At 42.5% G+C, this 24,933-nt stretch overlaps 2 protein-coding genes across 2 annotated transcripts in view; one reads left to right on the top strand and one right to left on the bottom strand.

Moving 5' to 3' along the window:
* CORIN (corin, serine peptidase) overlaps positions 1–10,221 on the top strand; it is a 234,550-nt gene extending 224,329 nt beyond the window's left edge. Inside the window, exons 20-22 of the mRNA XM_032397831.1 lie at positions 6,198–6,469; positions 8,519–8,652; positions 10,039–10,221. Of these exons, the coding sequence (XP_032253722.1) occupies positions 6,198–6,469; positions 8,519–8,652; positions 10,039–10,221 (589 nt within the window). The remainder of the gene's footprint in view (positions 1–6,197; positions 6,470–8,518; positions 8,653–10,038) is intronic.
* A 2,642-nt stretch (positions 10,222–12,863) lies between these two features.
* ATP10D (ATPase phospholipid transporting 10D (putative)) overlaps positions 12,864–24,933 on the bottom strand; it is a 98,955-nt gene continuing 86,885 nt past the window's right edge. The window contains exons 20-23 of the mRNA XM_032400307.1: positions 22,941–23,021; positions 21,225–21,329; positions 16,905–17,092; positions 12,864–14,665 (exon numbers count right to left, since the gene is read on the bottom strand). Of these exons, the coding sequence (XP_032256198.1) occupies positions 14,335–14,665; positions 16,905–17,092; positions 21,225–21,329; positions 22,941–23,021 (705 nt within the window). The 3' untranslated portion in view covers positions 12,864–14,334. The remainder of the gene's footprint in view (positions 14,666–16,904; positions 17,093–21,224; positions 21,330–22,940; positions 23,022–24,933) is intronic.

Genomic DNA, 24,933 nt, shown 5'->3' with positions numbered 1-24,933 from the left:
CTGAGTCCTCCCAAATCTTAGACCACACATCAGTTCAACATTGTCATGTACTAAGCACCTGTATGTTTTATCAAATGGAAGATGAATCTTATGCATATTGTCTGGAGAACATCCTCTTTGAATAGAGAAATTGGAAGCAAAGGAAACTCCAAACAGTTCTGTTTTGTTTTAGTTCTTTGCTAATATTATTTGCCACAGACAGAAATTTTCCCCTTTCCTTGTTCTTGCACATTATTTTGCAGAGAAGCCATTTTTATGTTTCCTACATTTCTCCTTTTTAAACAAATCCCTGTTCAGTCTATGATTAAGAATTTCCAGTAATTGCTACACTTTAATGCCTCTCTTTTGTGATAAAGTTTCCAGTTGCGAAGCTCTGGCATCCTGATGCAGTCTCATTTACTCTTTAGCTGATTCTTCATTTTCTTATTGCAGTCACTTGTGATGGTAGCATCAGAATTTGGCATTTTATTTCTTTCATCTCTCTTGATCTGTACTTGAAGAGTCCCTGGATACAATATCATGTCTGCCTTTTTTTCCCCCAAACATTCTGAAATCTGATACTTGAATTTCTAGGATATGTATGTGACTATCCTCTTCTCTTGCTTTTTTGGATCCTGGGATAACAGGATTGTTCACTTTCTGTAATTTCATCACTGGTGGCTAGCTCCCCATCATGTCCGGGAGATATGTTCAGGAAAGAGAAGATCTCTTCCTGCTATCTGCCATCCTGTCACTCACCAATGAGTCCACCGTGTGACATGCTTTTCTGTGGCCAGTACCCTATTCCTATGTAGATGCCTGTGGACCTTTCTTTTTGTTCCAGAGAAGTTTAGTAGAAAAGGTATGGTCTAGGGGTTTAAGGGACCAGCATTCTGTTACCATCATTTACTACCTCTGTGACTTTAGATGAGTCATTCATCTGCTGTGAGTCACTGCTTTCTCTTCTATGAAATGGAATAAGAATTCTTGTTACATCTCACAGTTGGCAAGACCACTTGAAATAATGTGTATAGAAATACTAGGAAAGCTATGAAGTAGAGCTCTTATACTACTGTAAATCCAGGCTGCTGGTTTATTTTGCTTATTGTATTGCCTTTTTTGGGGGGGGGGCAACATTTAAAACTGTGAATACCTTAAAAGGAATCCAGAACTCTAGCTTCCCTTGAACATTCAAAAGGTCAGGTCCTACCTGGCATTCCAACATGACAGCAATAAGCAGGAGTGGAGAAGTGGATGACCCTCCAGATGGGCAGAGTCTGTGATTTGACACACTCTGCTATGACTTCCATCTGGTCCCTTCACATATTCACTCTGTGATCACCCCATTCTAAAGTCTGTTCCCTGGGTGTGTTGAAGAGAATCCTTTACGAATACCAAGGGCAGAACACAATATTAAAAGTAAGAGGGTTGGGAAATCCAGTAGTATATTTAAAATAAGTTTAAAATCCCTCATTTTGGGACGCCTGGGTGGCTCAGTCAGTTAAGCGTCTGCCTTCAGCTCAAGTCATGATCCCAGGGTCCTGGGGTTGAGCCCCGCATAGGGCTCCCTGCTCAGTGGGGAGTCGCTTCTCCCTCTCCCTTTGCCTGCTGCTCCCCCTGCTCATGCTCTTTCTATGTATTAAATAAATAAATAAATAAATAGATAGATAGATAAATAAATAAATAAGTAAAAGTAAGTGGGTCGTGAGATTTGTAGAACAGCAATGATGCCATTATGTGATATTTCTTAGTGCAAATTTGGTCACCTTCAACTACCTCCGAATCACTACTTAGCTGTGCTATTTCTGGAGTAAGACTTGTAAAATAGGGTGGTTTCTATCACAGGTATTAGTTATAAATATTAATTTTTTTTCTTAAAATGATGTTAAATATATTAAAGCAAGACCAGAAAAGATGACAGAAAGGGAAATTTTATGCTCTTAAGAAAAGATGAAGATAGAACATCTCTAAACCTGGCTAGCTAAAATAAGTAAAAATGTGGCATTTTTGTGTATAAACTGGGGTTCAGGCTGGCATATGTAAACCAAATTGACCAGTTCTTATGGCCAAGGATGGTGTGCCTTTAATTTTGTATAAGTTTTCCTGCATGTCATCTAAGATGTATATGTAGCTGGGCTTTCTCTCTAGAGCTGATGGTTGAAGAATTCTACATTGAAATCATATTATCTCAATGTTCTTTGTAAAGTGTATCCATTATTAAAGTAGTAGTATAGGCATGAAGCAAATTAGACCGTAAATGTGAATTTCAGACAAGGAAATGCCACCTGGAGCTAGAATGAAAGGAGAAAAAGGTCTCTTAACGTCTTCCTCGGCCATTTTCACTGTGATTGGTGGATTTTCACTGGACTTCCTCTCTGCCTGCTTCGTCCCTCCCAGAACATGAGGGGTCTCTGCAGAAACTTCTTTAAGGATGTGCCATTTCTCTGTGCTGCTGTTTTGAGGTCTGACAGCTCAGTTTGGAAAAGTACCCCTAATGCTGAAGACTTTCAGAGGGTATACTTGGCTTTTTTCTTTGTCGCTCAAACTCTTCATTGAAAAGCCCATATGAACATAGCTTGTTCCTGTGTATTTCTCCACGGGGGGTAATATGAACTGAGATTAGACTCGTGTGGCATTCATTCACGTAGCTCTAAATTTTCTTTCCTCTTTTTGCTTCCACCAATACGGGGTAGTCTCTGCCGTTATTTCTGACTCATTCTTTCCAGCATGTGTTTACTATGCCCGTATACCATTGATACACAGTTCCCTCACTTTATATGCCCATTTCAAATAACAGGTTGTGGTTTTTCCTGGTTTTTGCCAGACTTGGAAAAAAAGACATTAAAAGAAACTTTATTTTTTCCATCATATTCATAACAAGGAAAAAGAACAATATCCTCACTGATTACAAAAATTATGTGAATTTCCTGTGTACTCTTTTGGTTGGTTGGTTTGTTTTTGGCAGATGTTAATGCAATAGGGACAGTAGCTTGTGTAGCAATAAACTACTAGATACAAGTTAACATTTGGCAGTTTTATTTTTCACTGTTAGAATTAGATTAAGCACAATCTAGTAATTAAGTCTGAAATTTGTTATTTCATCTTATTACAAATAATTTGCAGTGTTCAACTGTTTGAAACATTGCTTGTGATTTAAGCAAGTGGATGAATATTTGTTAGAAGCAAAATTTAGTAGTTCTGAATCCAGGTCAAGAAGCTATTAAATAAGCAGAAATTGAAATAAATTGTTGCTTGATTTCAGATGCCTTTAATAGAATCTCAAGTGAATATTGAATTTCTCAAATGGTCATGCACTTACTTCTGTAGATGAAAAAATGGAAGTAACAAGGGAAGGAGGGAAGGAAGGGAGGAAGTGGAAGGGAGAAAAAGGAGGAAGCAAAGGTGAGGGGGGAGGAGGGGAGAGAAAGAAGGAAGGGAGGGAGAGAGAAAAGGGAGAGAGAGGGAAGAAAGAAAGAAAAGAAAAGAAAGAAAGAAAAAGAAAGGAAGAGAGAGAGAAAGGAAGAGAGAGAGAAAGGAAGAAGAAAAGACATGTTCTTTGAATGATGGCTTTATTTAATGAAAAATAATTCTTCTGTAATATTATCTTGTAATGCTCATGAGATTGCACTTCCTGCGTTTTACTATGGTTGTTTCTTTAATTGTTCATCTTCACTCAATTCTAAAGTTTGTGTGGATGGGAATCATGTCTTTCTTGATTGTTGCAATCCCTGCACAATGTTTGGCATGGAGGAGTTGCTATAAATCTATGCCTATCTATATGTATCTATATGTTTATAGCTAATATCTATATTTATATCTACATTCAAAGATGACATCAATTCCTATTCATATAGTCCTAAAATTATTATTTTTTACATTGGCAAAACGATAGAATGCATGGACCATGTAGAGCAGTCTTTCAGTTGTGTACTCCAAGAATCTAGCAATGCCATAAACAGGTTGAACACTGACCTTGGCCACTTCTTTCCTAACTCTCCTGAAATCTCAGCCTTTTGAATCTTTGCCATGCATGAGAACACAATGAAGAAAAGCATGCCAAGGAAAGAAGGAATATAGGTGAGTTTTTGTCTGAGACTCTCTAGGGAGCTCTTAAAAATATGGATTCCCAGGCCCCAGCCCAAAACTTTCAATTGACAGGGGGTGATGCCCAGAAGATCGGTATTTAAAAGCTTCAGCCTGGGTTGAAAAACAACTGTTTAGTGGGACAAATCAACCTACTCTAGTTGGGCAAGCTCCCAAGTGGGGACAGTGGTGGCATGGCTCACTTAACGCTACCACCGTTATACAGTGATGTCCACTAGGAAAGCCCCACCAGCACTGCAGTCCTCTACACATCCACTCCTTTGCTCCCAGCCCACTCTGGTCCTCCAGAGTGGACTGGGACTGGGAATGGAAGAGAAGGTGGAGGGACTGATGGAGAACAGACCTTGCCTAGGTGGCTGGATTTGGCCATTAGTACATGTTTTGAAACAACATGCATTGAGCCACCATTAAATGAATACTTGTTGAGAACCCACTGCATCCCTAGGCCCGTGATTGCAGCAGTGAACAAGACCAACCAAGGCCCTGGTCTCATGGAACTTACATTCTGGGTGCAAGGCAGAGAATAGACAAACAGATGTACCAATGTCATTGATATCAATGAGATGAAAATCAAAGCAGGGTCAAGAGTAGAGAGTGATGGGGACAGAAAAAAGCCTAGACTGGGTGGCCAAGGAGGGCAGCTGTGAGGAGGTGGTGTTTGAGGTGAGACCTCAAAGAAGAGAAGGAGTTAAGGTGGGAACCACATGGGAGCTGAGAGAACAGAAAGGAGAGAGCCTCTGGATTGGGGATGTCCTCAGCATATCCAAAAATAGAAAGTCCTTGGGGTTGGAATGGAGCAGGTCATCTCAGAGGCATGAGGAGTCTACAGTGTATCTCAAGAGTGATTCAAAGTCTCTGGAGAATTATGAGCAGGAGATGGACTCAATCTAATTTTGTTTTTAAAAAGATTACTCTGCTGCCGTGAGGAATATGGGCTCGGGGTGCTAAGAGTAGAAGAAGGGCCACCAGCTGGGAAGCCACCGCAGTCATCCAAGTACATGACAGTGGTCACTCTGTCACATGGTTATAAGTACTAAATATCTGTAAAATGAATCCTGAATGCTTAGAACATAGTCAAAGATGTGGGAAGCACTAAAAAAATCTTAGCTATCATTAAACATATAAGTGAGTTTGTTGAATGGATAATTGGGTATTTAAGTTTGCAGCCCAGTGGGGAGGGTAGAGATGCACGTTTGGGAGTTACCAGGATTTGGTGGCATTTAAAACCCCTGGTCTGGATGAAATCTTTAAGGGGATGAGTATGGAATAAGAAGACTGACAGTAGAGTCCTGGGTCACTTCGACATAGACTTGAGAGCAGAGAAGAGGAGACTGGAGGAAAAAGGAGAAGAAAGGAGGGGCACCTGGTGGCTCGGTTGGTTAAGCGTCTGCCTTCGGCTCAGGTCATGGTCCCAGGGTCCTGGGATCGAGGGTCCTGGGCTCGAGCCCCACATCGGGCTCCCTGCTCAGTGGGGAGTCTGCTTCTCCCTCTGCCTGCCACTTCCCCTGCTTGTGTGTGTGCTCTCTGACAAATAAATAAATAAAATCTTTAAAAATATATGAAAAGAAAGGAGAATAAAAAGTCAAGGCTAAGACATTCCTCCAAGAAGGAGCAAGTGCCTCAGAGAAATGGCGAGTTTTCAGGGGAACCTTTTGAAAATTTCAAGCCGAAGGCTTAAAAAGGTGACCCATGACTTCCAGTGGTCAGTCTCAGACTGCATTGTTTTTGAACACTTGCTGGGATTATTCTAGTCAATCCATCTAAAAACACTTCACTCACTTAACTTTCAGGACTCTCCATGTGCCAGAATTTCCTTTCTCTTCTTCATGTCTTTATTATTTTTCCCACTCAATGAAGCAAGTAACCCCCCTGCCTGCCTTTCAAACCGAAACAAGTTTTATTTACCAGAATAGCCCCATTTTAGAAGCATGAGCTTCGCTTTCCACAAGAATACCTATTTACGAATTGCTCAGGCCATTTTAGAAATGCCTCTTACATAAATACGTTGGGCGTGGGAAGAGCCATTCTTTACGTAAATATTTTAAAAGTTACTTGTAAATTTCAAAATTTAACTTAGAGTTTAAGACGCCAATAGCTCTTGTTTGTTCTTTGAGGAGAGAGAGCGCTGCCGTCTGGAAAGTGGTGTTTGGCGTCAACAACCTAGACCACCCGTCACCGTTCCTGCAGACGCGCCTCGTGAGGACCATCATCCCGCACCCGCGCTATAGCCGAGCCGTGGTCGACTACGACATCAGCATCGTGGAGCTGAGTGAAGACGTCAACGAAACCAGCTACGTCCGGCCGGTCTGCTTGCCCAGCTCAGAGGAGGCCTTGCAACCTGACACGTACTGCTATATCACAGGCTGGGGGCACATGGGCAACAAAAGTAAGTCAGGAGCCTCGGGAGGGAGCACTTGCCTTCCGTTTGTACCTGAAAACCACTGTGTTACCTCCCAGGCTTGGGCAACAGTTTCCCGTTTTCACTTCCGGAAGTGTAGCCACAAAGGGCAAGGAGTAGGGGTGTGTGTCACGCTCCTCTCCCACACGCAGTACCCCCACCTGCCACCCCGCGGCAGCCTCAAAACTCCTTCTCCACACCTCGGATTCTCCCTTCGGGTGAGCCCCTCACTCCCCATGTTGTGGAGCCGCCCTGCAAGGGAAGGTCTGTCCGTCATCCTGCTTCAGACCTTCTCTAGCAGCAATGCGCACCTGCAGGCAGAGCTCCTCGGAGCCTCTCTCGAGCGGCTAGGCTATTCCAGTCCCGCAGTCAAGCTGCACGCACCGTGTATTATGATTTGGTCTTGTCAACATCTATAACACAGCCTGAAAGTCCGTCCGGAAAGAAAACTGATTTGCTATTTGCCTATTTAAATTGATTAAAACAGTTTGGCTCCCTAGGTGATTTAAACATAAAAAACATATGAACATTAAAAAATTGGTACTCTTTACCCCCCCGTCCCCATAATGGACCCTCTCGTTTGACCTATTAAAAGTGTAGAATAAGACTGTATTCAATATTTTCTCTAACATTAAGTGCTGGCCTCTCCGACTATCAGGAGTAAAGCCATGGCTCTCAGGAATGGTGGTGTATGCGGGTGTCCTGGTATCTACCTTAGCAACTGCCAATTCGAAGGACAGGTTTTTGGTTTTTTGTTTTCTTTTTCTTAAAATTCAGTCAGATAAGTTTTGGGCTAAGTTGAGTTTCTTTTCTATATGATCAATTGACAACAGAAAGAAAAAGCCAAAAGACAGAAATGAGTCAATGACTTCTGAAAAGCTCCCATGGAAGACCTCCAAAGGCAGCGTTGGACATACAACGTCACCATTCCCATGGACCTCGGTTTTTCAAAGCTATAATTAGTACTGTGATGTGATATAACAGCAGAATATACTTTCTATCAGCCCTCCTTGTATCGTTTCTACAATATCCACATCAGACTCAGAGCAATCAGGCAGCATCGCACATACCACATACATGGTGTAGCACGAAGGGGGGGATCTGAATTCAGTTAGAAGGGGCTGACTGACCCTGACTTCCTAGCTTAGCATAAAATGGAAAAAAAAATAATAGCAACTGTCTAATTCTCAGGATTATTGTAACAACTAAAGACAGTAGGCCCAGAAAATGCTGAGTGCAGGTCCAGGCCTACCACTAGTATCCAATAAATGTTAGTGATGGTTCTTCTTACCATTTTGGCAACTCACTGAAACTGTTTCCATCACATTGATTTTCTAGACGTGATTCTTTCCTCCCATAAGCTACCCTGTACATATATATACACACTGCTTCACCATCCCTATCTAAAAGGGGAACAATGTGTATAATTTTGTAGGTCTAAACAACAAAAGATTATGCTTCAAGAAACCCATTATTATTCCGTGAGAACTTAGAAACAGAATTTGCATCTTCCCTTTGCTGACAGTAAGGGATGGCTTTGTCCCTTTCGGCATCTGTCATCCCTTCCAGGATGAAATGTTCTTACCTCCGGTAATGACCATGGTAGCCCACGGGGAGACATTGTCTTTAAACCTAAGATAGAGTCCCCCTTCCCCTGTTAGACCCGACGGGCATGCTGGTCTAACCCTCCTCTGGGGCAGTGCTCTGGCTTGATTATTTTTCTTTTCCTCGAAGTAGCCGTTGTTCTTGTTGAAGCATGTATTAAGAGGGGAGAAGCACGAGGCAAGTTACCTAATCAAGTTACTGATCCAGTTTCTCATTAATAAAATAAAGGAGTTGGACTAGATGATCGCTGTCAACACTTCTGATTGAAAATTCTGACGCCAAACAAGCCTTGTCTTTGAAATGGCATTTTAAGTAAAGAATATGCTTCCCTGGGTATACAGATATCATCATTTCATATACGGCTGGCCTCATTTATGAGTCATTCTGCCCTCTTAGATATTTGGTTTCTTCTTCTTTTTTTAAATACCCCAGTGCCTTTTAAGCTGCAAGAGGGAGAGGTCCGCATCATCCCCCTGGAGCAGTGCCGGTCCTACTTCGACATGAAGACCATCACGCCGCGGATGGTGTGCGCCGGCTATGAGTCCGGCACCGTCGACTCGTGCATGGTAAATTCTCTCCGCGTACCGAGGCCAGCCAGTGCCGCGTCAGCCGCGCTGGGGCCCTAGATACTCACTATTATTCCCGTGCGGCCCTTTGGGAACATTTGTCGGAGATTGCTTATTAACCGATGTTGAATTATTCACAGTATGTACTTTCTCCGGTACCCAAGCGATCCCCTTCTCCTCTCCATGCCCTTCGCTCCGGTTGCCTTCGGCTTTCGCGTCTCCTGCCTGGGGTGGGTGGGAGCCCGGAAGAAAAGCCGCTGTCTGGAGTCGCGGTGCCAGGCTGCGCGGGTCGAACGCGAGCTCCGCCTGCGAACGTGGCACACGCCTGTGCCTCAGGCTCGCCACCTCCAAAATGGACAGTGTAATAATTCTCAGCAACTCATAGGGATCTCGTGAGGATTAAATGAGCTAATCCAAGGGAAAGTGTTTAGAGGAGATCAATAAACGTAATTACTATTTTTCGCCAACATGACCGGGGGGCAAGACCATCTATATAATTCCAAGTTTGACGTCCTTACGGGGCAGGCGTATGTGCGAGTTCCCACCATGAATTCACATACTTACTTCTTTATTTTCTAGGGTATCGATCCCTCTCTTTGTGTACGGTATGTTTGTGTTCAGAGGCCGTGCAGAATACACCTAATCTCTGACCTTTTCAGATGTAGCCAATATTGATGTTTATAAAGCCATAGTGTCTCACTGCTAATCATATGTGGGGGCAAGAACTGCAACACTTAAGCTGAAATGTCAAGAATGAAAATCTCCATGCAAATGAGATAGAACAGAGGCTGCAGACACCTTACTGTAAATAATTCTGGTGTGCTATTTTCCATTCACGTACACTAACTGAAACAGTCCTAAGAACTGTTAGGAAATGCAGCAAGTTGCCAGTGTCTTTTACTAAAGAGTCATTCACAAAGCAAGAATCTTGAAAATAGAGAGTTATTCTGGAGTATTTTTCTGAAGTACTGTTTGAGTGGAGGAAAAAAAAAATCTTTGCATGTTCCATTTTGGGTACTTACAACATTTATAAAATGGCTCAAAGTTAAAGAATGAGAACAATTACGAGAGAATTCGTTCTGATACACTAAATAAAAAAATAATTATGACCTATTTCGATAAGCACAGGAAATGGCTGAGAAGTCTGATTTCAGGGAAATAAGAACGTAGCCCTTTCCCAAGACGCCCCCGTTCTTTTAAATATCAGGGTCTAAAATGTGCATTTGGAAGTTCCATCGGTGTGGTGGAAAGCGTGCTCCCTCTGGTTGGCAACGAAAGCCTTGTTTAAACTTTCCAAGAAGTTGGCTAAGCTGGGTTTGGCTTCACTGTACCCCCAGGATAACACAGATGCCACCAGTGACTAATGTCCACTCCTGTTCATTACAGGGTGACAGCGGTGGGCCACTTGTTTGCGAGCGGCCTGGAGGACAGTGGACATTATTTGGTTTAACGTCGTGGGGCTCTGTCTGTTTTTCCAAAGTCCTGGGGCCTGGAGTTTATAGCAATGTGTCATACTTCGTCGAATGGATTGAAAGACAAATATACATCCATACCTTTCTCCTAAACTAATTCCAAAGATGATGAGAGACTTTTGCCAGCTACAGTCAAAGAAAATGGCCCTGTCAACTGTGGAGAGCTCCCTGCAGAGAGCCGTCCAGAAGCACTTTTCACGGACAGGGATGCTCAGCGGTGCACTGCAAATGTTCATGTTTGTTTTGGTCTCATTCAGTTTTTTCACTTTTAGTTTTCTCTTACTTCAAGTTTAATGACAGTCTTTAAAAAAAAACAAAACCAAAAAACAAAGCAGATTTTGTTCTTTTGCCAGGCCTAATCTTGACCATAGCACAAAAGTATCAGCTCTGGAATAAGGCAGGTGCTAGGGTAACAGGTTCTAGAGAATTCTCTTGATTCCAGTCACAGAGAGGCCATTGAGATCCAGGCTCTTTGCCAGCTTTTGTTTCTCAAGCACAATAGCATAGTGGCAAATTTCAATATTAATATTGGAGACTTGCTTTTGATTTATTAAGAGCCAAGACAGTTTACCTGCTTAAATTATATACTGTTACTCAAGTCTGCATAATTCTGAAAACTTATGAAAGATAGTCAGAGGTAAAAGACAAGTAGCATCCATTTAGGTAGCTGAAATGGCAAGACATATTGAACACAAAGCTCTTTAGACATCAACAATAGCATTTAACAGTGTAAGACTGCACGTTCTGAACTTAAATCAAGGATGTAACCTTATAGAAAAGTCTCCATAGAACCCTCCCTGTAGCTGGGATTTGTTCAGTGTGTATCAGCTGGCTGACTGAGACCTCAACAGCTAGAATAATATTCGTGGGAAACATTTTGTTTTGCCTATGTGACCGTGAATGGAGATTAAATTGCCAAAGGAGACTTGCTTTAGCCTGGAGAGATTCACTTTTTGAAAACAAAAATTAAATTGCACCCGACCTCCAATTCAGTATTTTCCAACTTTCCTGTGTTCGCCCATAATGATAAAATCACAGAAATGCCTCTCAAAGCACAGTTCAAGTTTGCGTGGAGTAAAACATTTTGTAATTTTCCTTGAAACGTGTTTAATATCTGATGTCGCCATTGGCTCCCCTTGATAATTAAAACAAAAATTTAAAAAATGCTTTTAAGCACTAGGCCACTTTATGCACATCAATTTCTAAAGTAACTAGTGGTTAAAAGTATTTTTTTCCCCGCTAAAAATCTTCAAAATGCAAATTTTCACACGTAAGTAATTTAGTTAGGCATCCATTTTGCAACATCCAAATGCCTTCGGAACAAGGAAGACTCCCCACTAACCTTCACCGGCACCCCGGACTGCCTCGGCATCCCCCCTCCGCAGAGACTTACCTGCAACTTTATACCTGGGTTTTTGTACTTTTTTCTATGTGTGCACATATTTCAGATTCGAAACGTTGCCTTGACACATTCCATGTTATTCATCTCCTGTTCCAGAGTTTGTATAAACCTACTGAGAATGTGAAATCCAACAATGGAATGATGGTGAGGACTGTTACAGTGGTAGGTACATACTTCATGTAATAACTGTTAGCCTTGCTCAACTTATGTTCGGGCAAGTGTACCTACTGTACTTATTCTAAATAACCCTTAATACACATAAAATGGTACGACTTTTTTTTTTTTTTAACGGACATGGAACATGGAAATAGCAAGTTCCAGAAAACCATGCCTCCCACTTTACTGTTGGCCCCCAGCCGCCGCCCAATCCGAATTTACCTGTCATGTGTCTGTCACAGGAACGTGCTCTTTTATTTTAGGTGATGGATGGCTCTCTGAAATGAGAGGTTCCTAATAGTTTCAAGTCCCTTAAGAGTCCAAAGAAAACTTTAATCCTGGTAAGAGTGCAAGGAATCTTTCATGTCTAGAGTATATTTTGGGAGCCTGATATAATAATTCTTTCACAAATCTTTTGGGGTAAAATTATACCACAAAATATAAACTATTAATTTTTCCTGGCTACCAGGAGCAATGATACAATGCTTGGTCCCCCGAAATTTGGTAAAATACACTGAATACCAAAATGCAATAGATCCCATCAGCTTGGGTAACTCTACGTAAAGTTATTTACTTGTAAATGAGACCCTTTAAAGGCTTGATACAGATCCCAAATCTCTTTCGCCCAAGGGCCAGTTATGTTTCAGAATCCAGAATTTTTCAGAATTTAAAAAATACAATTTAGCACCCAGTAATAAAATACATTTTTATAGCAAAATATCTGAATAATTAAAGAAATTGCCTTACATCTGTTCCGGACATTGAATTTGTGCCTAATTTATGAAAAATTTTTCAGTTTCAGAGCTCTCGGGATTTTGGAGTTGTGGATAAGAGATTGCGGACTCGTAACATGAACACTCAAGACTTTCTTCTGCTTTTATGCACGGATGCTTGACATCTGGGAGACTTTTTTCCTCAGTCCTCTTGGCTTATTCTTACCTTTAGATTCTAACCCTTTATTTATATTCAGGCAATGAATACCAGCTGCTATGAGGATGACAGATGATAGGACATTACTGATTTTTCCATATACGAAAAGGCCATTACAATATTCTGGGAAAAGGTAGGCTCTGAGATTTTCCTTCTAAGCTCTGGTACCAATTACTGTTGGGTTCGGTGATACGTACAGGACTGATGACAGGTTTTTGTACACATGATTTATTAAACAGTTTATTTTAAAAAATCATTAAAGAAAGCAGAAAACAACCTCCAATAGCCATGTGGGATTTTGAAAGTTCTAGAAATCAGTCTCTATAAAAGACAATATTTGCAGTAATATCAGACAGTTACAAAAAAATGTCAGGCCAGGACAAAGAGGCAGCAGGAGAAGATGAAGCCCTGAGGATAACAGATTAATAGTCATAAGATCTTGATACACACATAGAACATCAGCATGGAGATTTCAGGAAGGAGATTCTGGGTGGTTAGCGGCTGGCAATTTTCAGATGAATAGATACTGAATTTTAAAAGAACTCAACAAAAATAGATGATCTTGTAACATCTGGGCTTAGTTGGTAAACTAGTCTCTTTGTTCCAACTAAAGCCAACACACATGATTTGCAACAAGCAACTAACTTGCTTTCGACATTCCTGTCCTCAAACGTATTTAAAAACAAATTTTTCTAAGAACCTCACGGAATCCTGCTGAGAACACCTGTATTAGTCTCAATGCATAGTATCTCATTTTTGAAGGCTACAACACCAGAGACCTTGCAGATTGTTTTCAAATTGATTGTCCCATCTTGATCAGGCTATTGTAAGTTTTAGAATATAGGAGATTGCCAAGCAGGCTACAGACTGGGCTGACTGGGTCTGTCCTACCTACGGCCTATGTTTCCCAGCTGACATCTGCACAGAGGCAGACCTCATAAAAGGTCTTCGCTTGCCTGAACGCAGAGAGAGGAACATATTCCTACCGACCCCTGGCACCGGTCTGCCCCTTCCCCATGAAGGCTCCGCCTCAAGAGAACACTGAAATGAGCAGAGATGGATGCCTTATGTCGGCAGTCAGACGACCAAAGGCATCTTCCTGGAGGAAATAAAAAGCTATTAATAATCACTAACTACATTTTCAACAGTACAGTTATTACCCTATTTTAGGTACACTGTCATTTAAAAGGCTCTTTGGAATTTTTTCTCTGGAAATTAACCATTTATAACATTTTTTTTTTCATGTGGCAATCTATTCTGCGTTCTAACTGATCTAAAAAGTACTTTTTTTTCATTAAAGAAAATTCAGATTGGAGTCTGCTCGCTGAAAGCATTTCCCTGGAATCTGAGATCTCCCAATAAAATAAATATATCTCAAATGAATCCCTTAGGAATGTCTGTACGTCTAGGACAATTAAAATGCTTTTACAAAATCCAAAAAGTTTCATAAAAGCGTTTGATTCGGGATGAAATATTTCACCTCCCGAAACTCAGTTCAGGTCAAACTGCAACCTCTCCTCCAAATGTATCTACAAACACACAAGGTCATCACATCGGCTTTTCTGGGCACAGAAGAATCTTCGTGTCCCTTCGGGAAAAATCCACCTCATTCCTGCTTGCTAGAGGGGCCTCTTCAAAGTCCCTCTTCCAGATTTGAAGGGAGACTTGCCGCTCCAAGGAGGATACCCTGCTTCCTTTCTTTTCTTTTCTTTTCTTTTTTTTTTAACCCTCGGAGGGCCTTGCCCTCCCTGAGGCCTTGGTTTCCGAGAAGTCTGAGTCCAAAGCGGTTTCACGGACAGACGAGCTCCCCTGCTCGACAGCACGAGTGGGTGCTGATGCCACTGTCAAGGCGGTAGGCGGGCCGGACGGGCCTCTTCTCTCGGACTTGGCAGCCGGGTGCTCAGCATACTTCCACGGCGCCCGGCCCGCTGTTCCGGCCCCTCGCCACTTCTTGAGAGCGTCCATCCTCTCCTCCGCAGTCAGTCTGTCCAGGTGCTGAGCCCTCCGAACTGGAGACGGGAACAGGGATCCCTGAAGAGCCCGGTATGTAAACCTAGGTTCCGAAAAGCAGCACAGAATTAGAGTCACCGCAAACGCGGCAAGGGACACCAAAAATACTCACCAACTGGAAAAAGTTAAAGGGTCTGGGGGCCCCTTGGCCTCCTTGGGGAAAAGGGGAAAGAGAAGCACGCTGTAAGATGGAGACAACAGCACTACTAAATAAGTTAGTGTTTGCAAAGCGCTGAGGAAACAGGGAGGGCCTGTCAAATAAATACAGAATAAAACCTTTAAAGTAGAGGTACCCATAGTGCTACGTCAGAGGCTTAATGTTTGTTAGATGAAATGAGATAATACACGTAAAGCAGACAGCAGCACACAGTGCGTGTTCAAACAACGCTAGCTGTTAGTTTCCGAGGACCAGTGTGACACATTACTGCACACCGTCCCTTCCGGCCCCGGCGGGCAGCACGGACGCCGGCACGGCATTCTCGTCAACCTCGTGGGTCTCCCACGCGTGTCGTGGGGCTTTACGCCCTTAGACGAGGGTCCTCCACAGAGCTTTCCGACATCATCCCATCTTCCTTCCCGGTGGCTGCTGAGGGGGCTAATCTCCTCAGCCTTTGGTTGTCCAGCCACACTGCTGGCCTTCTCTCTAGAGCGTGGTCCCAAAAGCCAATCTCTTCATTATCACAACTTTGGAAATCTGGATAGGCAGAGAATTTCCCACATCTAATTTCTCTGGGTTTAATAGGCCCTCCCTCAATCTCTTTTGTCTCACATTTTACTCTAAGCAGCAAGAAGAGACCGGGCCAGACCTTCAACACTAAATAGCCAAGGTCATAGTTCACAAATTCTGCTTTCCACATAACGGGAAAACCCATTTCGGCTAAGTTTTCTGCCACTGTAGTGCCAAGATCCCCTTTCCTCAAATTTCTAGCGACACGTTCCTCCTTTCTTTTGGACCCCTCACCAGCCGTGCCTGTAACATCCACATTTCTAGCAGCACTCTGTTCAAGGCCGTATGTGCATTTTCTCAGATGATATGATTTTCTCCACCTGTGCCGCTTCTCACTTCCCTCTGAATCCCCACCAGCAGGAACGGCAATGTCCATGATCATCTACGTTCTGTTGGAGACGTCCAGTATTTTTCTATCATGTACTTTACATTCTTCCAGTCCCTGCCCACTATCCAGTTTCAAAGCCACCTTCACATTTTTCAGCACTTGTTAGAACACTGGGGGTGGCAAACTTTCTTCCTGGGGGGCCAGATAGTAGTATTTCAGGCTTTGCGAGCCAGATCGTCTCTGCTGGGACTATTCAGCTCTGCCGCTGTGGTGCAAACCCAGCCAGAGAGAATACAGGAATGAGTGTGTCTGTATCCCAATAAAACTTCATGTGCTTTTAAAAACAGGCAGCGGGCCACATTTGGCCTGTGAGCCACTTCGTCAACTCTGTTAGAGAGTAACCTAAAATCACCATTTTGACTCTCATGTCCTGTTTTAAAAAGGTAGAACTATGTGGCACAGTGTTTCCAGCTAAACAGATACACTTTATAAAAAATATAAAGAGAGAGAGAGAGCTATAGATTAAAAACGCACACATACTTCTTAGCCATCCCCATCCTGTACAATATTAGAAATTCAAGTTAAACTAAAATGGGAAAGACAACTGAACTCAGATATAGGAGGGGCGTTTTCAGTGCCGGCGGGCTGTATAGAGACCACTACTTGTCTCTCAGTCCACATTCACCCGCTTTTCCTTTTAGAAACCCTCAGATTTTCGCCACTCTGACTCGACATACTGAGGACCTAGTTAAAGGGATATGAGCAACGATGTGCAACTTCTGGGTCATGCCATTACAAAGACAAAGCAAAAAAACACGCGAGAGGAAAGCTGCTCGCGCTCCGTTTTCTCTCCTCCTCCCTCCCGCAGACAGGCATGTGGGGGTGCTGGCGGGGAGTCATCTCCAATCATGCAGCTGAGGGCAGCACCCGTGGGAGTTGGCGGAACAAAAAGCCAGAGGAAAGGATCCTCAGATAACCCTGTGGGTGAAGCTGCCCTATCTTTGGGGAATGGCAACCCGATGAGAATTTTCCATGAGAGAGAAAGCTCTTTCAGGTTGCTTAAACTGTTTTTGCTCTCTGGTCAAAGAGTTAAAACCTATGTTTTCACTAGGACACAGACTGACTTCTCCACTGGTAAAGGGGATGGTCCGCCATCATTCTGAGCAGTCGCCTGAAGCCTTCTAAGCCTCTGATCTCACTTCCTCTCTCGCGGATAAAACCCCATACCTGGGCAGAAGAGCGACGCACGTCGTGAGGACGCAAACCAGGTAGAACACGGGGTCCAGTATGTGCTCCTGCATAATCCAGTAGGGGTTGGACGGCGGGTTGCAAGTGACACACATGGCTCCAAAAACCAAGGCAAAGAAAAAATAAGACAAGATGCTTCCCGCAATGACCAGCATGTGGATCCAGGTCTGCAAGACAAGGAAGGCGGGGCAAATGAACACTTACCCACAGGGTTTTGCATCCCCACGAACTCTGCTCTGTTGAAGAGACAACGTGTCTAAGCAATGAATGAATGGTGTCACAAACCTTAGTGAATACAAAACACAAAATGCCAAAGAGATAAGAGCACCCTTCATGGAGAGCTCATACCACTGCTTCAATTTTGTAAAACGGAGTCAAATGCCAAAAGGTTAATTTTGATGACTTTTCTATTTTATATTGTTCAATGCACCATGAAGTGTTTGGATTCTTTCTTTTTTTTTTTTTTTAATACAGTCACTAATCGGCCTGCTTCTTCATTAAGGTAATACTGCAATCCTCAAACGTTACCCATTCTCATGGCTGGTAGACATTACTGTTGCTCACCGATATTCTAATTTCATTCCATTGTAAGCGTCTGGAAGGACTGCATTTCCTTGCACCCTTGAAATTAAGCACGGCCATGCATCCTCCTTTGACCAATGAAATGTGAATGGAAGGGACATTAAAAAATGTTCAGGTTAGAAGCACAGAAGAGCTGGTGTGCAATTTTCCATGCTGCCTCCTTTCTTTCCATGATGACCAAGGAGTTCCTCCTTGGGGATAATTCCAGATGGTAAAGCTACAAGACACTGCCTAGGGCACTGAGCTGCCCCCTCAGAGGACAACTCCTCTAGAGCTATCTGGCACCTTAGATAACTTTGCACAAGCAAGAAACAAATCTTCGTGTCTCACCCCTTCACCTAGCCACCGTTGTATCTATGTACAGCTCGAAATTTTTCTTGGTATTTTTCTGAAACTGGCTTACTATTTAAGTAACTTCATTTAGAAGGAAAAGCAGATCACTGCCTTAAATGTCGTATCACCATTACCTGTCATGAGAGTGCTGAGTCTGATCTGTTACAGAGGGAAACTCACGTAATCCGAGCCATGAAGGAGAATCACCTTCACATGACGTGGTGTTCAGTGCTCTTTGCGCAGGGCGAGTAGCACCTAAAATCGTAGTGGATACCCGAGTGGAGGGTGTTATTCTTTCGGGGGGTAGCACTGCCTTTATTATCTTCTAAGGCTAGAATTTTCAAACGAGATCCAATTTTCTCCCTCTTCCTCTTCCCCTTGCAAAGTATTTTCCCTCGGTAGGTCTCTTCACAAGCGTCACAAAGACTGCTCGTTTTTTTTTTGGTAAAATGTACAAACTGCTCAGAAAACGTGGGCTAACTCCTGATGATCATCACGCCTCTAAAACAAGGATTTTTAATTTTTTCTTTCTTTCTCAAATGTCTTTCCTTCTCATTGAATCCTACTGCTTGATTTTTTTTTCCCCCTTAATATGTGCTTTTGGCAAGTGAGACAGGAACTTGATGGAGCTGACGCATTTCCATAAAGTGATACAGTTACAGTCAAGAGGCAAAGGGGGAAAGCAGACAGGGAGGTGGGAGGTGCTGATGACATAAGGAGCCGGAGCGTGAAGGGAAGCTGCCTCACATCCTCAGTATGGCTGACTCCTACTGACAAGGGACCTTCGGAGGCTGTGAGCTCCAGCCTCCCCGGGCGTGAGAAAAGCGGTTTAATGATGCGTCCTTTATATAACAGACACTGTTTTCCTGGGCACCTGGCTTTCATGCTCCCACTTCCTAGTGCGGTCAGTGCGGATACCCGGCGCAGTGTCCCTCCCCTAGCCAAAGCCTAGCACTGAAGCTAAGGAGACAGAATTCTGTCCCCTGGGACGAAACCTGGGGCACAATGAGGCAGGAGCAGAAAGAAAAGGACTGCAACCAAGTCAGAGCACAGCAGGGCAAGCCTGCCCATTAGTGTGTTCCCCAGATGTCTGGAGCCACTCTGGTTCCTCAGGACCGTTTGGTTTGGTTTGACGATGGTTCTTCAATACATTTTTAATAACTTTTCTATTTGCTCAGGTTGCTGTTGCTCATAACCAGTGAACCCAAGACCCTTTGGAATGCCACTAAATGTCAGAACCGATGACAATTCCTTAGGGAGTAACCAAAAGTGCCTACAAAATTGTTTAAAAATGAAATCAAATAGCTATTAAAACAATGCCAAATATTTTAGTTCTAGAGTTCCTTTTACTCTCCTGGTATTTTCAGATTTTAACCTTTTACTACACTTAAGGTTTGTACAGTTTGATTATAGCAGGTTATAAGCAAGGCAAGTGATGCCAAAAATATTCTTTAGAAATGATTATGCTTTAGAAATTATTATAAATAATTTTATAATATAACTGCACATAACATTTATTTATTTTTAATTTTTTTTAAAGATTATTTATTTGACAGAGAGAGACACAACGAGACAGGGAACACAAGCAGGGGGAGTGGGAGAGGGAGAAGCAGGCTTCTGCGGAGCAGGGAGCCCGATGCGGGGCTCAATCCCAGGACCCTGGGATCATGCCCTGAGCCAAAGGCAGACGCTTAACGACTGAGCCACCCAGGCGCCCCTGCACATAACATTTAAACTATAACCTCATGCAGCTATTTCTGTTTAAAATGCACTCAGGATGGTAAACATACCCCAAACACTGGTTAGTCATTTAATCATTTATCCAGCCAAACATTTTTGAGTACCTACTGTGTGTCAGTCCGGTCCTAGATTCTGGTATATGGTGGTCAAGAAAATAAACATGAACCCTGCCCGTCACAGAGATTATAGTCTAATGCAGAAGATAAACATGAATCACACAGTCACATAACGATGAATAATAAGAAATTATTATTGGAGCAATGAGGAAAAACAAGAGGATGGTATGAAAAAACGGATGATTAGGGAAGGGCTCTTGGAGGAAGCAGCATTTTTGCTGAGACTGAAAATAATATGCAAGCTAGGTAAAGTGCAAGGAACCAAGGGAAGAGTAAGAATACTCCCTTCAGAAGAGATGGCAAATGCTAAGGACCTGATGTGGTAACGAGCTCACCGTATCTGAACTGCTAAAGGAAGGACAATGTGGCTCCAGCCCCTGAGTAAGTGGAAATGTGATCAGAGAGAAAAGTAGAGGAATCACTGCATGACGTCCTTTAGGCCATCTCCGGGCTTTTCAATTTTACTCCCAAGTGCAGCGGGAAATGACTGAAGGGTATTACCCAAAGGACAGCAACAAGACATGATTTGTGTTTCAAAAGGATGATTCTGATTGTTTTGTAGAGGATGGCTGGAGGAGTCAAGAGGAGAGGCGGGTGGGAGGTCTAAGGAGACGGAGCATTAGTCCCGGAAGTGGCTTAGGCTATAGCAAAGACAATGCCATCGGAAACGAGTGACGGGCATAATCACAGAAGTGGTTTATTCTCCAGAGATGGGTGGAATGTTCTTCATCGGCAAAGGAAGGTTTACAACAAAGCTCTCACTATCTGAATCCTACACATTAGCTTTGCGGCAGAGAGCTACCGTACAATCATTTTGATGACGAGAATTAACTATCATTAAGTCAGCAACTAAGATAAAAAAAGACCTAGATTTAAATGAATGGTAAAAATTCTGGAGGGAAGAAAATATAATTTTTGTAACATGAGACATTTTACTGTGATAAAATCATGACTTACTAAAGTCAGTATACCAGGATCATGGCACGACACCTCTCTTTAGTTGAGTTGAAAGGCATGAGCATGATCTTGAAGAATGTTGGTCATTGAAATGTAATTGTTTCTTCAGCTTGACTCGCCATGGATACCACCAAGGGGACCAGGTAGGTATTTTCCACTTTTCCTGGCTATACATCAACCTCAACACAATGGCACTCAACAATCAACAAGAGTATCCATGAAATCACCCTTCTTATTTGGCATCATTACTCTTTTCGTTACCATGTGTTTTTTTTTTTTTTTAAAGATTTTATTTTTTTGACAGAGAGAGACATAGCGAGAGCAAGAACACAAGCAGGGGGAGTGGGAGAGGGAGAAGCAGGCTTCCCGCAGAGCAGGGAGCCTGATGCGGGGCTCGATCCCAGGACCCTGGGATCATGACCTGAGCCGAAGGCAGACGCTTAACGACTGAGCCACCCAGGCGCCCTACCATGTGTTTTCTAGGCATTAAAGGTTTAGCACAATCACTGCTAATAGAAGACATTTCCCCCAAGCAGTTTCAGGCTACTTCCAAGGCAGGAAAACCACTCACCAAACTCTTGCTTTCAATCACCAGGTGGAGGATAATGATGAACAGAGCAGCTGTGTTCAGGGGGTTTCCAAATGCAAAGATGTCAATGTCTGAGCCCTGGTAGGTCTACAAAGAGAGGAAAACAGGTGGTGATCTTGGAGAGTTGTCACACTTGGTGGTTTGAGTACCATCCCTTTATTTTATAGCTCAACTGAGGATGGAGTCCCTTCTTCAATGTTGCTCATAAAGGGTCATTTAGGATAAACTTGAACATTTCCGAAAGAGAGACTGACTCTTGGGCCATCTAATCTTTGAACTTTTCAGTTGGAATGCCTCTTTATCCTGAGCCATAATTCATCTTCCTGGAACCTTTTTGTTTGTTTATTTATTTATTTATTTATTTATTTATTTATTTGACACAGAGAGACAGTGAGAGAGGGAACACAAGCAGGGGGAGTGGGAGAGGGAGAAGCAGGCTTCCCGCTGAGCAGGGAGCCTGATGCAGGGCTCGATCCCACGACCCTGGGATCATGACCTGAGCCAAAGGCAGTCGCTTAACTGAGCCACCCAGGAGCCCCTTCCTGGAACCTTTTGGCTCTTTGAAGTATAGAAAAATATCAAATGTGTCCCATTTAATAGAGCTGCAAAACTTTGACGTAGCTATTCAGGCTACCCGAGGGGCGCCGGGATGCTCAGTTGGTTGAGCATCTGACTCACTTCTTTCGGCTCAAGTCGTGATCTCGGGGTCCTAGGATCGAGTCCTGCGCTGGGCTCTGTGCTCAGCGCAGTCTGCTTGGGATTCTCTCTCCCTCTCCCTGTGCTTGTGCATGTGCTCATTCTCTCTCTCAAAAAAAAAAAGCTATCCTGAGTGTATGATCTCTGCTAAGTAAATATCCCCTCCTCTCCTATGTATATGTCCTCAAACCCTTAAAGTTTTCTTCCAAGGACACAATTTTCTGACCTTTCACAATTTACTTGCTCTCTTCTGCTTACCTTCAGATTGCCTTATCTGTATCCCTCTTGAAATGCAGTATACCCAGAATACTCTAGCTGGCAAATTCAAGTCATTTTGTTTAAATAAAGAAATAAAGAACTGAGGTTGTTAACTTAGAGTTTATCAATTTTTTTTTCATTCTTAATACTGTGCTTTTGTTAACACCAATCCATGATCAAACCAGTGTTTTCTTCTGGGTAGGGGTATATATGGGTGGGCAGTTATATCATGCTGCTTTGTGCTTGGGGTTGGCCTGAATTTTAAAATTCATTTTTATACATGTTTTGTTTAGTCACATTTCTTCTATTCTTCACCTATAAAACAGGTTTTTTATTTTGGAGAGACTATTTATAAGAACTTAAATTTAATACTATGAATATCATCCTAGTAGATTTAGCCCAGCACTCACTAATAATTGATTCCATATTCTGACTTTGCCTCTCTGATTTTGACTCATCTCATTATATGCCTGGACTCTCAATTTTATCCAGGTCATTTACAAAATCTATCAAGCAGCACAGGGCTAAAAAGGAGACTCATGAGGAGTCAGCTATGTACTTCTCTCCAAATTTAATCCATTGTCTAACATATTTGGGGTAGGACATTATAATTTAGTCAGTTAATGATCAACTTGATTATATGAGCAAGATACCCTAATATATCCATTCCATATGCTGAAAAGAGCAACAAAGAAGCATCACTGATTCATTAATAATACACACTTTGAGTGAATAAGGACTCACATAGTAAGGCACAAAGAAGCAGACCAGGCTTTGATAAAAGGCATCCAACAAGGTGATCCAGAAGGTAAGGGGTAGGTATGCCTGAAAATGAAATAGATATTGTGGAGGGATTAATAAGAGTCAAAGCAATGTCAAGGAACAACACAAGCCAATAATTATTTTTGCTTCTCCGAGAAGATATATTCCTTTATTCTCTTACTCACAAAATAGGTGGGATTTGTAAATAGTGGTAGAAGAATATGGTGTGAAGTTGAATAATAGGTGAAAAAGTCCATGGAGGAACTCTCTTCAACTCACGTCGCTTCTATCATTGGATCAACCTGAAATCTACTTGAAATAGGGATAGTAGTACTGATTTTCCATTTCCTATTGATCAGAAAGTGCCATTTCAAAAACTTCTCCAAATCCATCTACTTCTGTTTCCATTCTCCTTCACCATCAACTCTCTTTATGAATGACTGAATAACCACCTAACTGGCTTCTTTGCTTCTTCTCCTATCCCTAATCCAATCTTCCACAGCAGTCGGAAGGTTCTTAAAAGCTATAGATCAGGTCATGCCACTCCCTAATTAATCAAACTGACCCCCTCCAATGCCGCTCCGCTGCATTTCCAATACAACTTAAGTTCCTTCCCATGGCCTGTAATGTCCTGGAGGGTCTGCCCACTGGAGCCCCTGCTCTCCAGGGTCCCACCCTCCCATTCTTATCCTCATCCACTATGATCCTACCACAGGCACCTCTATTCTTCAAACTTGCCAGACCCATTCTTTCCCTGGGGCTTCACCTGTGCTCTTCTCTCTGCCGGGATTCTCTGGACCTCCCACGTGACCTCCCACATGACCCGCTCTTCATTATTCACATCCTAGCTCAATATCATCTCCTCACTGAGGCACTCCCAGACCGGTCTAGAAGTTATGCCCACCCCATCACTTACTACCATGGCATCCTCAGAAATCTCTCATCACCATCGGAAATAGTTTAATTTGTTTACCTAATGATTTTCTGGTTCTCTCAACAGAATGCAAACTTCATACAGTGGGGCTTTGATTTTTTTATGCAAGTGATTAAAACAGTACCTGGTACATAACAAGTACTCAGTAAGTATTTGTTGCATTAATAAACTATTCCTATATAACTTTTCACATGCTGAACTGCTTCTAACCAAAAGCGTACAGAAAAAAAGAGAAAGTTCAAGTAGAGACACTAATCAAGTGATGGAAAACAGGTTTTCAAACAAGAGCCATCTCTGATTGAATGTTGATGTGTGTGCAGAAGGATTCTGAGGCTGCGTCCAGACCCCGGAGGAACAACCGAGTGTTTTGGTTTATTAGTGATATATGCCATGGACAAAAATGGCAACACATGTATTATATCCCTGAGCTAGTCTTCTCTTTTCTTAACATGTTCTCAGTCTTACTTCCTTCCAAATGTGAAAAGGATGGCATTTCCTTGGAAATAAGCAATTGTCTTCTAAATAACAAAGTTTTGTAAATACACAAATTCTCCACATACGTTCTTCTATTCTTCAATACACTACACTTAGAATTTTAAAATCTATTCTTTAAAAAAAAACCTCTTCATCCTCTGGAAAATCAAAGCAATGAGGATTTGTTGTTTCTAATATTGTTACTGTTACTGTTCCTTTTCCCTGTATCTTTTTTTACTGTTTCCTCCTTAAAAATGATGGGATGTTCTACCTATCTTTCTTCATCCAAAAGTTCATAAAAATCTAAGCAGAAGCACAGTCAAATGACAGAAGAGAATGTGGTAGAATCAAAGGGGCAACCAAAATGCCTCTAGATAAGAGCGAACAATTTGGGGATAAGCTAAAATGTAACTTCAAGCTACTGGAGGAATGGAAGCTGCTCAAAAAACCCTAGAGCAAAAAAGGTAAAAGCATAATTACTCCACAGTCCTGTGAGTCGGGGGACTCTGGAAGCAAAGGACAGGAAAAGATAAATGAGAGGCTGGCGAGATGAACTCATGGGATCTC

This window comes from Phoca vitulina, unplaced genomic scaffold (genome assembly GCF_004348235.1).
Source record: "Phoca vitulina isolate PV1807 unplaced genomic scaffold, GSC_HSeal_1.0 scaffold3, whole genome shotgun sequence".
Taxonomy (NCBI): Eukaryota; Metazoa; Chordata; class Mammalia; order Carnivora; family Phocidae; genus Phoca; species Phoca vitulina.
The sequence above is the reverse complement of the archived record's forward strand: the minus strand, read 5'-3'. Positions and strand labels throughout refer to the sequence as shown.